At 43.1% G+C, this 13,102-nt stretch overlaps 1 protein-coding gene across 2 annotated transcripts in view; it reads right to left on the bottom strand.

Annotated features, from left to right (window-relative positions):
- Positions 1-4,834: 4,834 nt before the first annotated feature.
- Positions 4,835-13,102, bottom strand: part of LOC143292074 (neuronal acetylcholine receptor subunit alpha-7-like) — a 149,765-nt gene continuing 141,497 nt past the window's right edge. Inside the window, exons 8-9 of one of the 2 annotated variants that reach the window (XM_076602252.1) lie at positions 11,373-11,491; positions 7,706-9,469 (exon numbers count right to left, since the gene is read on the bottom strand). In XM_076602252.1, the coding sequence (XP_076458367.1) occupies positions 8,966-9,469; positions 11,373-11,491 (623 nt within the window). In that variant the 3' untranslated portion in view covers positions 7,706-8,965. Of the gene's footprint in view, positions 5,219-7,705; positions 9,470-11,372; positions 11,492-13,102 lie in introns of those variants that run through there. The other variant, XM_076602253.1, reaches the window with a different exon arrangement.

Genomic DNA, 13,102 nt, shown 5'->3' with positions numbered 1-13,102 from the left:
TTCTCTTCCCCAGTGACAGTGTTAAACAACATTTTAGAAAATCCACAAATACCGAAACATTAGCTGCAGACGCCTAAAAAGAAAAAAAAAAGAAAAAAAGAAACAGAAAAAAAGGCCAGTAAACAGTTTGGCTGCTCAGCATTCTGTTTGCATTTGCAATGTAAACTTGTTTTGGAATTCTTGTTTGTGGCATCTGCTGGAGTTTGAACCAGTGCCAGTATCATACTGTACAGTGTGCTTGTGTAACTATCGATACAGAAAAATGCTTTTCTGTGTCGCCTTATACCATAATGTCTTGGGTTTTTGGTGCAAACATCTTTTACATGTTATAGTAGCCTAATTCATATCCTTTAACCAGCTGGGAAGGAAATATGTGGCAGAATGGTTAAGACACTTGTCTGCCAAGACAAGAGGCCGTGAGGGTCTAGGTTCGAATCCCACTTTCGGCCTGTCTCGCAAGTTTGACTGGAAAATCAAACTGAGCCTCTGTCCGTTCGGTTGAGACGGTAAACTGAGGTGCCGCGTGCAGCACGCACTTGGCGCACTGAAAAAGAACTCATGGCAACGAGAGTGTTGTCCTCTGGAAAAATTCTATAGATGAAATAAACTCTGATACATACACAAATATATGCATGCACTAAAGGCTGACTAAGCGCGTTGGGTTATGCTGCTGGTCAGGCATCCGTCTGCCCTGCAGATGTGGTGTTGCGGATATGGATTTGTCTGAACGCAGTAACGCCTCCTTGGGAAACTGAAACTGAAACTGAATTTTTCAATCAGCCAGGTTTTAGTTGTAATCTCGAGGCGTGAAGACTCTCCATGTTAGAGTAATTATCATCCTTAAATCAGCCTGGTTTCAGTTGCAATTTCGAGGAGTGAGGACTCTCCACCTTAGAATAATTAGCGTACATTAATCAGCCAGGTTTTAGCTGCAATTTCGAGGTTTGAAGACTCCACATCTTAGGGTGATTAACGTGCATTAAATATCAGCCAATGACCCACTGCGCATCTGCCGATCCATGCAAGCAAACTGTGGCTTGGAGGGATATATTCTGACGTCAATTTCTTGTGCCCTGAGAAAAAAAACACAAACATCACTTGCGAAGCCGGGTCCATCATTCGATGGTTGTGAAAAGATAATGATTTTAACTGTGTGTGCATGAGATTACTTCAGGATGGTTTGACCTTTAGATATACTGATCTTTTTATGTATTTTTAAATTTGCGTCTCTACATACTTTTCTGTTTTCCACTCCACTGGACCAACCTAGCTATCTTTCTGACCAGTCATCAGTGTTTACACTCCCTCAAGAACTCTCCGCTCTTCCTCTGACTGTTAGCTTCTGAAAATTCCTTGTGTCAATACAAGAACCTATGGTGACCGCTCTTTCCTATTTGTTGTATTATTATTATTATTGTTGTTGTTAAAACAAATGGACTGAACCCAGTGCTTTGAAACACATGGCTCTTAGATGCGTACAACAACTTAGGTTTCATTTGTGCATTAAACAATTTAAAAAATACAATTTTGCCCTTGCTGCCAAGACATCAAATACTTTTGAAAAATACAATTCTGTCCATGCTGTCTAAATTCCTCATTGTATGTATAATTTTGATCACTCTGCCTTTTGTTTTGCCCACAAATCATACTGGCACTAAACTGAAACACGATTGTTTTGATTTAACCTTGGTATTTACAATGTTAACATTTTCAGTTTTCTTACTGTCATAAAACCAATTATCTGCTTTTGATAAATGGCCACCATTTCTACAAATTCAACAATGTGAGAGAATGAGAAAGGGGAATGAGAGAGAATGAGAGATAGAGAGAATCAGTGCATGTGCGCGCTTGTGTGTGTGTGTGTGTGTGTGTGTGTGTGTGTGTGTGTGTTCCTGACTGATAGCATAACTATACAAACAAGAATTCCAGAAGTGGCTAGCATTGCAGACTGACAACTCAGAGGACATGAATCAGAATGGCATCAGCAATTTATTTTATCTGTATCTTGCTACCATCCAGAACTGAGTGTGTAATGGGATCACAAAGCTGAGAGTCATCGACTTTGTGAATTTGTCAATGAGGGTGTTGCTCGAATTTTCTGACCAGTACTGCAGACGTATGTATCTCTTAGAATAGAATGATGCAGGTGTGTACTGTTATGAAAGAAAGTGTAGAATGCAGCCTTGATACATTGTCCGAAACCTACGACAATCTGCATAGCAGCAGCAGCAGCAGCAACAACAACATCTACAGCAGAAGCAGCAGCAGCATCCTTATCCTCATCCACCATCACAAAGAATAAAGAAAATTTGTTCCAGATTCTGTTTCTTTTTCGTGACTTGCTCTCCAGGTTTTTCACCAACTTCAAAGCGTGAATTGAGTTCTTTGGAATCAGCGGTTTGCTAGATGTACCTATTTGTGGAGAGAGGATGTGTTGGCCGTCTTTACCCCAGGGGAGGCTCCTGCTCAGTGTGTCTCCACACTATTCATACAGGGTTTAGTCAGATAGTGTTCTGTGTATTTCGAATTGGAACTTACAGGGACAGATGAATATCCAATGTGCGGCTTCATGAAGACCAAACACCGACAATTTCCTTTGGATTGTTGGAGCTGAGACCGCAATGAAACAAGCATGGGTGTGACGTATGGACTTTTTGGAAGGGTCAGGCTGGGGGTAGGCAATGGGCATGACGGGTAGCGGCATGGGAATAATGTCAATGAAATGGCGCAGATGATCGGGCAGCACGAACCAAGGAGTCAAAGGCAGAAGGTACCGTGAAATGAACGGGCTTAGTCTGGAAGAAAAGTGCAGTGTGATAAAAGAGGGTCCGCTCAGTCGATCCCGGACTCTCTCTCTCAGTTGATACCAGAGACTGACCTAAGCTTGCGGTTAGGCCAGCTGCAAAGTGAGAACTGTAATATCAATGGTTTCTCCACTGCAACAGGAATTCATTTACAGCTTAATCTTTTGTAAAGGAAATAATTCTGAATAGGAGGCAAGATTACACTAGATCTTAGTGCTGCAGCCTCGAGCACTAGTTGGCCTTTGGGGACCATCTCAGCGCTGACTGTCCTAAAGCCCTTTTGGCAAAGTGGAGATGTAACTTGGGCAAGACATACTTCACTATAAGCAAACTCCAGCCCAGATGGCTGGGACAGCAGTTGCTTCCTCTGCTGTTCTGATGGTCATAGTCGGACACGACTGACTATATACATAATTATGTCAGCCCCACGTGAAACTCGTCGCAGAGCAGCAGCAGTCACGACATACGTCGTTAAAAGTGTACAGGAGCATTGTACGGTGAATACAGAACTAATCTGAATCTGAATCTTTGTGTTGTACCATCAGCGCTGGAGAAGCTACGGTGGCTCATTCTCCAGTCCAGAACTGAAATTCGCCCCATGTAGCCCAGCACTCAATTGGCACCGCTTCTCAGCTTCCTTGTCCAGAACTACCTCTGATCGTGTGGAACTGCCTTGACAAAGATGCCTCGATCCCACTTGTGTTATCGCTTGTCTTTCAGGTCTCGGCTCAGCAATTCACTATCTGCACTGGAGAAACAGTTTCTGTCTCTGTCTTCTTTCTCCCTCGCTAAAAATTAATTAAAAAGTGTCCTTAGAATAGCAGCACTCATCAACTGAGGTATCAAATAACAATTTCCAAAGATCCGGTTGTATGGCAAATTCTCACCACATACATATTTTAGGAATACGTGAATACCGCTGTGTAATTCTCAGAAAAGATGTCACAACATTAACGATTCAGATTCAGAATAGTTCTTCTTTCACTTTCCCTACATATTGCTGCCCCCAGAATTAACTTGCGACTTGATTCGCTCACAAATTTGTATGTTTTCTTCTGAGGGGTATGGCCTTTATAAATAAATAGAATCTCACTCTGAGCCTGAGTCTCCCTCCCCTCTCCCCAGCCCCAATGAAAACTTTTTTCCTTTCTTTTTATCACCTAGATATCCTTTATATTTTGTAATTATTATGACACTTAATATCGCGTGTTTATTCCTTTTCATCTCTAAAATCACCCAATTTTTGTTAACAGACTATAAATAAGTCAACAGCTATCACTCTCTTGTATTATGTTTTGCTAACGTTGCCTTACATCGAGTTGAACTGAACTGACCGAAGTAAAGTCACTGACGTATTCAATTTAATGACGTAACCATACAGCAAGTCGTCACAGGCGACAGTTTCCATGTTGTTTGCATGTCTTTGCTAGCCTCGCAGATCTTCAGCACGATCTGTTTTATACGTGGCAGCTGGGGTGATGGATCATACGGTTACATCATAAAAAGATAAAGTCAGGTAGGCGTTTATTTCCCCACTGAAATGTTTCTTTTTGTTGTTGACAATGCAGGTCGTTTCAAAAGACGATTGGTTCCCCCACCTATTTTTTCTGTATGTTTGTTACTCGGCAACGATGAATTCCAGTAAAATAAAACACTTTCATTTTTTTAATCAAAGAAGCATATTAATCAGTCTCATCAATCTATTGTCTGTCTGTCATCTAGTTTATGGACAGCTCGTCCTAGTGTTAGGTATGAGATGAATTGGGTAAATTGTTTGTGTCCTGGCATTGCATATCCTTGGCACCTGGGCAGTCATTGGTACATCAGCTGTGTCTGCATTCCTGTTTCCAAGACAAAGCTGTTACCCTAGATAAATGCATCCCACCCAGACTCCCCGTGTTAGTCCGAAGATCAAGGCCGGCTGGGAATGACAGAGCCCTCTCAGAACCCGGTTGCCATGGAGCAAACCGAGTTTCGAACAGCTGTCAGTGGCAGGCCGTTGACCATCGCGCGGCTCGTCCGGGCCATTGCCGACCTGGGTGAGAAAGGGGGGTCAACGGCCTCTGCCATCAGTCGGATTTTAGATCAACAACATGGACTGAAAGCTTCAAGCAGCGAGCTGAAGAAGATGCTGATTCGTGCAGTCCAGGCTGGCAGGCTCAGGCATTCTCCTCGCTCTAATCGCTTCATCCTCAGACTGCCTGCCGGCTTTCGCCGAGACCGCAGCAGCGCCAGAGGCAGGCGCCGCCGTAGGCGACGTCGCGGAAGGGGTCGTTCACGGCGAAGGCGAAGGCGAAGGCGTAGGCGTAGGCGATCACGAAGACGAGGGCGAAGACGAGGACGAAGACGAGGGCGTAGGGGAAGGCGCAGGCGAAGGCGAAGGCGACGTCGACGCTGAGGTCGCTGATCGTGGTCTGGCAGTGTAGAAAAAAAACAAAACAAAAAACCCCATAAAAATAAAATAAAAAAATTTAAAAAATAAAAAAAGGCGCGCGTCAGCTAGTTATAAAAAAACCCCACGTCAACAAAAATAATAAAACAAAATGATTTAAAGGCCCTTTTTAGGGCCAAAAGATTCAAAAGATTCGATTGAGAAATCTGTACAAAACGGCTACTCTTAAACTGTTCTTTACAACTGTAGTGTCACTTAAGTGTGTGTGTTTTGTGTTGTGAGCGAGCATTCTCTGATTATAGGATGAAAGTTGGTCAGAATTTTCAGAATTTGATAGGTACAACAATAAACATAACATCCAATATTTCACCTTGCCCCCTCTTAAAAAAGACAACAAACTCACATGGTCCATATTTCACTGAATCATCCTCCATTTGCACTGAGTTATATCTACCGCTGTTTCTACGCTTTTGGACATTTTGTTGTTGTTGTGCTATAGGAAAAATAAAGAAAGAAAAGCAAAAACTGATTTTCCAACGAAGACTATATTTTACCATATGTTTATCGGACTTATTGTGTTCATCTGCTCCAAACATCGCTTCGGCGGACCGGTAAGTTATTTTTGCACATCAACCAGATCACTTGCACCGAAAAAGAAAAGAGTACAAGCAAGAAGGCTGCTGTCTACAAGACATTCACACAGTCTGCATCATACCCGGAGACGGTCGGGATGTGTTTAGACCTATTTAAGAGGGGTTAAACAAAACACAACGAAGGAACTGGTCACATTCACAATCCCCCATTAAAGAAAAAAGCATACCCCATCCGAATGCAACAGTGAAGCTGGTTGCAGAGACACACACAGACACAGACAGACATAGACACACGGACCCCCCACACAGACCCCCCCCCCTCCCACACACACACACACACTCGGGCCACTTTTCATATATCAAGCTCATGATACAAACCACTATTTCAAATGTCACCCCCACCCTACCAGCCGAGCTCCTCCCCCCTCCTCTCCCCTTTTTTCGTCAAATGTCACTCTTAGTGAACACACTTAAATAAAAATCGAACAACAACAACAACAACAACAACACACACACACACATACACACACACACACGCGCGCGCGCGCGCGCACACAGACACAGTACTTGAAAATAAAAACACGGGTGCAGTTTTTGTAATTCCTGCACTTAAAATTGAAAGATCATTTTATCTTGGATGTAAGCTATCTATATTTACAGCTGAACTAGTCGCTATAATGTTTGCGTTGGAGTATTTGATAAAATTTTTTAATCTCTCGGTAACTATATTTAGGGTCGTTTTATTGGGTCAAAGTCAGTCTTACATGCATTAAAATGGTTTGATATAAAAAAAAAAAAACTCCACCAGATCTTATTTTTGAAATTTATTATTTATCGCACATTCTATCAGCCAAAGGCACAACTACTGAATTTTGCAGGGTACCCTCTCATATTGGTATAAAAGGAAATGAAATGGCTGACAGAGCAGCAAAAGAAAGGTGCACGAAGAATAGAGAATACTTTGAAATAGTTACCAGACAATCAGTTTCAGAATGTTGCGGACTTCTCGAGTCATCAATATGGAGCAGATGTCAAGCTAGTGCTGATGACAGGATTTCATACCCAAAGGAAAAGTGGTTTTCAACTGAAATTACACGATACAAATTGATGGATTTCCCATTGTTCTGTCATAGACTGTTAACCTCTCTGGTGTCTCGAATAAGACCAGACGCTTTGAAGACAAAGTTATTGTGTTTGTGGTAAACAGATCACACGAAATCATATTTTGTTTCAGTGTCAAATGCTTGCCAGGTTACTTCCAAAGTCATGTGTAAAGTTAGAACATTTTCAGAAGAAAAACATAAAAGAAATAATGTCATACCAGTTACACTGTTGACTGAAATTGCCGAATCCCTGTTACATAGTCCAATAGGAGTGTTTCTGTGATGCGGTCTTCCGATATTGAATTTTATTGATTTTTGTTTGTTTGTTTTGTTTGTTTGTTGTTGTTGTTGTTTGTCATATTGGTGTTTATGTTGTTAATTGCTGTTACACAGATATTTACGATTTGTCGATACCATTGCTCTAGTTTATCCTTTTTTTTTTCTTTTCTGTGTATCCCCCTTTAACCACCATCTCCAACCCCTAATCACACACACACACACACACACACACACACACACACACACACACGTGACACGTCTAATATCACTCAAAGTGAAAAGACGTTAAATTAAAGAACGAACACACACACACACACACACACACACACACACACACACACACACACACACACAATGGTTCACTAAATCGAGGACATTCAGGTCATTCAGCCGGAAAACAATCTCTCCAAGTTAATTTCATTCATTCTTTCTTCTTTAAAAAAAAAAAAAAAAAAAAAAAAAAAAAAAATCAGTAGCAGCAAACATTTTACAATCATGGCGCAGCATCATGGGATAAATCATTTCGATGTATTTCAGGCATAAACGTACCGACTTTTACATGGGAAACATGTCTCACACACACACACACACATGAATTTATTTCAAATGAAATCTCTTACAAAGTTTAAACAGCAGTAACTTGTTCCAGGAAACCTTTTTTTTCTCTTCAGAATCAGTATCCCCTGGAAGAGAGATAACCCATACGGATTGTTTTGTCCAACATCAAGTTGTCTTTCTTGGAGACAATGGCCGTGGGCAATAATAGTAGCCAGAAACAAGCTTTCAGTCTGTTATTACAATGACAAACAGTATGGATGTGTATGCTTGTGCACCTTAAGTTAGCGTAAGTGCACTGGTATCTATGTAATAATGTATACGTTTGCAAATACGTATGCATAAATATGCATTGTGCACTGGTATACTATTTTGTGAGCTTTCGATGTGAATGTACATGCATCTTGCATTGGTATTCACTTTTGTATACGAATATCCAGGGTCATATGTATCCGTATGCATGGTGCATTGGTATATGTGTGTGCAACCGTATGTGTGCGCTTAAGCACGATGCACTAAAACACGTGCAAGCTGATATGTGCATAGGGCGTATGCATAGTGCATTAGCGTACGTGTTGGCAAGCTTATATGTATGCGTATGCATAGTTAACTGGAATACGTGTTTGCAGGTTTATGCGTATGCATAATGCATAATAACTGGCACGCTTACTATATGTATGCACGTTTATCAACATCATGATCGTGAAGGTTACATCAGCACCCGAGTGTGGGCACACGTGGATGTTTTAGGGAGGAGGGCATGCAAAAAGTAGGCTACTTTGAAGCGCGCTGAAGCACGCGCTGCAATAATTGTTCGTTTCTGCCCCTCCCAGGAGTCTGACCAATGGTAGCAGCGCCAGTCAGTCAGTCAGTCAGACAGGCAGCAAGCAGCGACACACGGCTGCAATATTCGGGTCTGTCCTTCAGCTCTCAAAGAGTCTGACTCTAGTAATACATGACGGAAGCGTCAGACAGGCAGGCAGAGAGGCAGCAAAGAGCACGCGCTGCAAATATTGGCATATATCCTTCAGCTTCTTTCAAAGTGTCTGACCAATATTAGGTGGCAGCAGCGTCAGGCAGCGAGCAGCACACAGCTGCAATATTCGGGTCTGTCCCAAAGAGTCTGACTAGTACATGACGGAAGCGTCAGGCAGATAGGCAGAGAGGCAGGCAGCAAACAGCACGTGCTGCAAATATTGGCATCTGTCCTCCAGCTACCACCAGTCAGCCAGCCACCAGTCAGTCAGGCAGCAGCACGCGCACGAAAATGGCGGCCAGACCGAGGAGGTTGATGGCGATGTAGACGAGGAAGAAGAGGCGGTCAAGGACCACGGCGATGATGCGCCACTCCTTGATGTGCCGCATTTTGGCCTCGCTGCTGTCTCGCCGCTCCTCCAGCAGCGTCATCATCTCCCGGATGGACCCCACCTCCGTCACCAGGTGCGCCGCCTCCTCCTCCCAGTCCTCCTCCTCCCCCTCCTCCTCCCCCACTCCGGCCCCCGAGGCCTCGGCGAAGAGGTCCTGCAGCCCCGCACAGTCGTCGTCGTCCAGCTCGGCCTTGGAGTCCGGGTTGTCGTCCACCTCCAGGAGGTGCACCTTGGCGCACAGCGTCTCGGGGTCGGAGAAGCTGCGGTAGGTGCTGACGAAGGTGGACCACGTCTTCTTGGGCGTGGTGACGTCGTTGCGCGGCTCCAGGAAGGACTGACGCATGCACAGCACCCGGGCCAAGCCGTCAATGACGCACTGAAAATGTGGTCAGTGTGTCAGTGGGTGAGTGAGTAAGCATGTGAGCAAGCAAGCAAACGAGCAAGCAAACTGAGTAATAAACAAGCAAGCAAGTCAGTAAATAATAGATAAACAAGCAAGCAAGAAGGCAAGCAATTGCGCAAGCAAACAAGTAAAATAAATAAGTTGGTGTTCATGTTATCTACTTCAATCTCAGAACACGACATAGATAACAAATCTGCAAGGGCCTAAACTGAACATGGAAAAAACCTTCGGATAAATACATATCGTGATAATGTTCGGATTACTTTTTAAAACGAAACTGCAGAACGTACCGCCATCAAACTGATTAAAAAAAGAAAGAAAGAAAAAAAAAGACAGGTAATTCGAAACTCCATTTAAAATTTGACAGTCGAAACTAACTTCCTCACATACAAGAACATATTGCCTGAAATGGAAAAAAAAGAACATTATTATTATTATTATTATTATTATTATGAGCACTTACGCCTAATCTTGAAAATACGCCCCAGGCGTTTACAAATAGAACACATTTGTAAATATCAAAAAGGAAATTTTGAACACAAGATACCAAACATTAAAAATTTGTCAACACCTCTCCCACCTCCCCGAACACCCACACTCACAATACACACAAGCAAACGCGCACACATACACACAAGTCATAGCACATAATCGTAAAAAGTACACAATCAAAAATACAACCAACAATTTCTGAAACTATCAAACCTCACTCACTCACTAATAGTCATTTTAGTTCATACTGGAAAGGGATGAGCTGTTGAGAATTAACCAGGAGGGGAAAAGATGGGTCTTCAGACTGGATTTGAAAGATTGCAGCGAAGATGAATGACGGAGAGGCTGAGGAAGCTGATTCCAAAGAAAGGGGGCTTGGATGAAAACTGTGTTGGGCATACGCTTTGGTTCGAGCAGGGGGGATCATAAGTATACGGGTGTCAGAAGAAGAGCGGAGTTGGCGTGAGGAAATGTAAGGATGAATGAGATCAGAAAGATACTGTGGACCAGAAACCTCAATGGACTTGAAACAAAGAGAGATGTCTTTGTAAGTAATTCTTTCTTGTACCGGGAGTCAGTGTAAAGCATGAAGGAGAGGAGAGACGTGATCAAATTTACAGGAACGAAAGACAAGACGAGCAGCATAGTTCTGGACTTTCTGAAGCCTATCAGTGAGGTAGCTGGGTGAACCGACAAGTAGGGAATTACAATAATCCAGGCGGGACAGCACAAAGACACAGAGGAGAGTTTTGGCTGCATCTTCAGTCAGGAGATGACGAATGGATGCAATTCTACGAATTTCAAAGTAACACAGTTTGCATATATTTGCAACATGCTGCTGATAGGAAAGAGACTGGTTGAGTATGATACCAAGATTGTGGACGGAAGAGGAAAGAGTAATGTCAGTGCCACTGAGGGAGACTGAGGAAGGAAGAGAGACTGAGTGGCAAAGTTTTTGTGAGGTGATAATCATGGTTTCAGTTTTATCCTCGTTTAATTTTAGCTTGTTTTCAGACATCCATGTCTTCAGATCAGATGTGCAGGGCTGAGTAGAGTCAGTGAGAGAGGGAAGGAGAGACGGAGGGATGAAAGACCGCAAATAGAAACAACACTGGACCAGTCAGACAGATAAGAGCGGAACCATTATCACCAATAAAGATGGAAAACAAAAACAAAATAGAACAACAACAAAGACAAAAGGCATCACACAATGCCTGAATCGAGTTAGGTCACAAGCAATGCGGAGCGACATTAGAAAAATAAATACTGATGTGCCAAAGAAAATAAACCCAAACATTTGATGAACAACCCCACTGTCATGTATTTAAACACACACACACACACACACACACACACACACACACACACACACAGAGGGACGTACAGAACGGAGCCACCTGGGGGCCCTGGAGGTACGCACACCCCTGAAGAACATGTTAGCCACAATGCAGGCCATCACGGTGGACAGCGTGATCATGATCATGCTCAGGCAGAAATAGGCCCCTGCAAAACACAACGTGCACTTAGTTCACATTTAACGAAAGCTGACGTGTCAAGTTGTTGAGGGCTGGGGTCCGGGTTTCTTTTATTTTGGGTGTCAAGACACAGCTGTGATTCGAACTCACAACATACCCCCGAAAACGGAGTATGGCTGCCTACATGTCAGGTTGAAAACGGTCACACACGTAAAAACACACTCGTGTACATACGAGTGAACGTGGGAGTTGCAGCCGACGAACGAAGAAGAAGAAGAAGAGAACTCGCAACATTTAGACAGGAGAGATCAGATTAAAAACAATAACACCAACAACAGAACCCCCCCCCCCCCCCCCCACACACATCCCCCCACCCCACCAAAAACAAAACAAAACAGCACAGTACAATGTACTTACAGAATGATTTAGTTGTTTGCTGGAATGCGGTCTGATCTTTAGCTGAATATGATGAGCTTCTTTAGATACAGGCATGCATTCATGAATCCCCTCGCCATAGAACATCTCCTTTGTATCAATTAATGGGTAATGTTTAAAAAAAAAAAATTATATTAATTTTTTAGTATACTAATTTAACATTGCTATTTCGAGAACTCCAAATAAACCAAATCCATATTTTCAACTTCTAAAATCATGAATTTCCAAGAATAGCTTGTAACATAAGCCTAGTAGTAAGCCATATGACAGGAATCGTGAGAAAAAGAACACCCTCCTCTCTCTCTCTCTTTTCCTATCTGTTATTTAAAATCTAAAGGCGAATGCTATGGGGACAAGAGATGACTAACTCCGCGACAAAATTGCTCCTGATTAGGTCTGTAGAGGTCTTTGAAGTCTGTCAAGACTTCACATTAGTGGACGAGTGTATCTACCTGACATCAACTTGTGAACGCGCTGCGGACTAATGTCCGAGTATCGTGTTTTCTTTCTTTATTTTATCTTCTTTTGTTTTATTTTATTTCATTTCATTTTTAGCGATGGAATCAGCGACGGAGTCAGCATTACAAAGCATTTCCTTCTCAATGTGATGGTGGGATCTGGAGGGTTTTGGCCTGTCTACCTGTGTCGTCAGTCATCGGTGAGTTGCACTTCAAGTTTCTCAAACAATGGAGCTCAAAGGTAGCACGCTGTCTACTACCTGCGTCCAAAGGGTGAAGTGTCGACTGGATCCCATCTGATGGCAAGTACGAAATGGCGCGCGATTTTAAGTTAAGAGTTGATCTGGAAGAAAAGGAAGCGTTTAATGGCTATTGGGTACTAACGCTCTTTAACAGTTTTAACGCTCTTGAGCGCCGGGTTGGCATAGTTTACATACGTGGTCAAGGTTGTCCTTTTTTCTGCTGTGCTCTCTCTCTCTGTGTCTCTCTCTGTGTGTGTGTGGTGTGTGTGGGGGGTGTGATGATGAGGAGAGGGGGTGGGAGCATGGGAAATGGGTGTCAGTTCTGGGATATGGAAGGATGGCTGGTGGGAAAGCGGGCGTGTCTGAACTGTGAGCAGGTTCAATGCTTGGTATTTGAGTTACACTTACCCACAAGACAAAGCATTGCTTTGAGACCTTACGTGAACCGTGACCTTCGCTAACCTCAAAATATATGGACAGTCGAACACTTGAGCGGTGACACGA

Source organism: Babylonia areolata, chromosome 18 (assembly GCF_041734735.1).
Source record: "Babylonia areolata isolate BAREFJ2019XMU chromosome 18, ASM4173473v1, whole genome shotgun sequence".
Classification (NCBI taxonomy): domain Eukaryota; kingdom Metazoa; phylum Mollusca; class Gastropoda; order Neogastropoda; family Buccinidae; genus Babylonia; species Babylonia areolata.
Note: the sequence above shows the minus strand (reverse complement) of the source record. Positions and strands in the feature narration are given on the sequence as shown.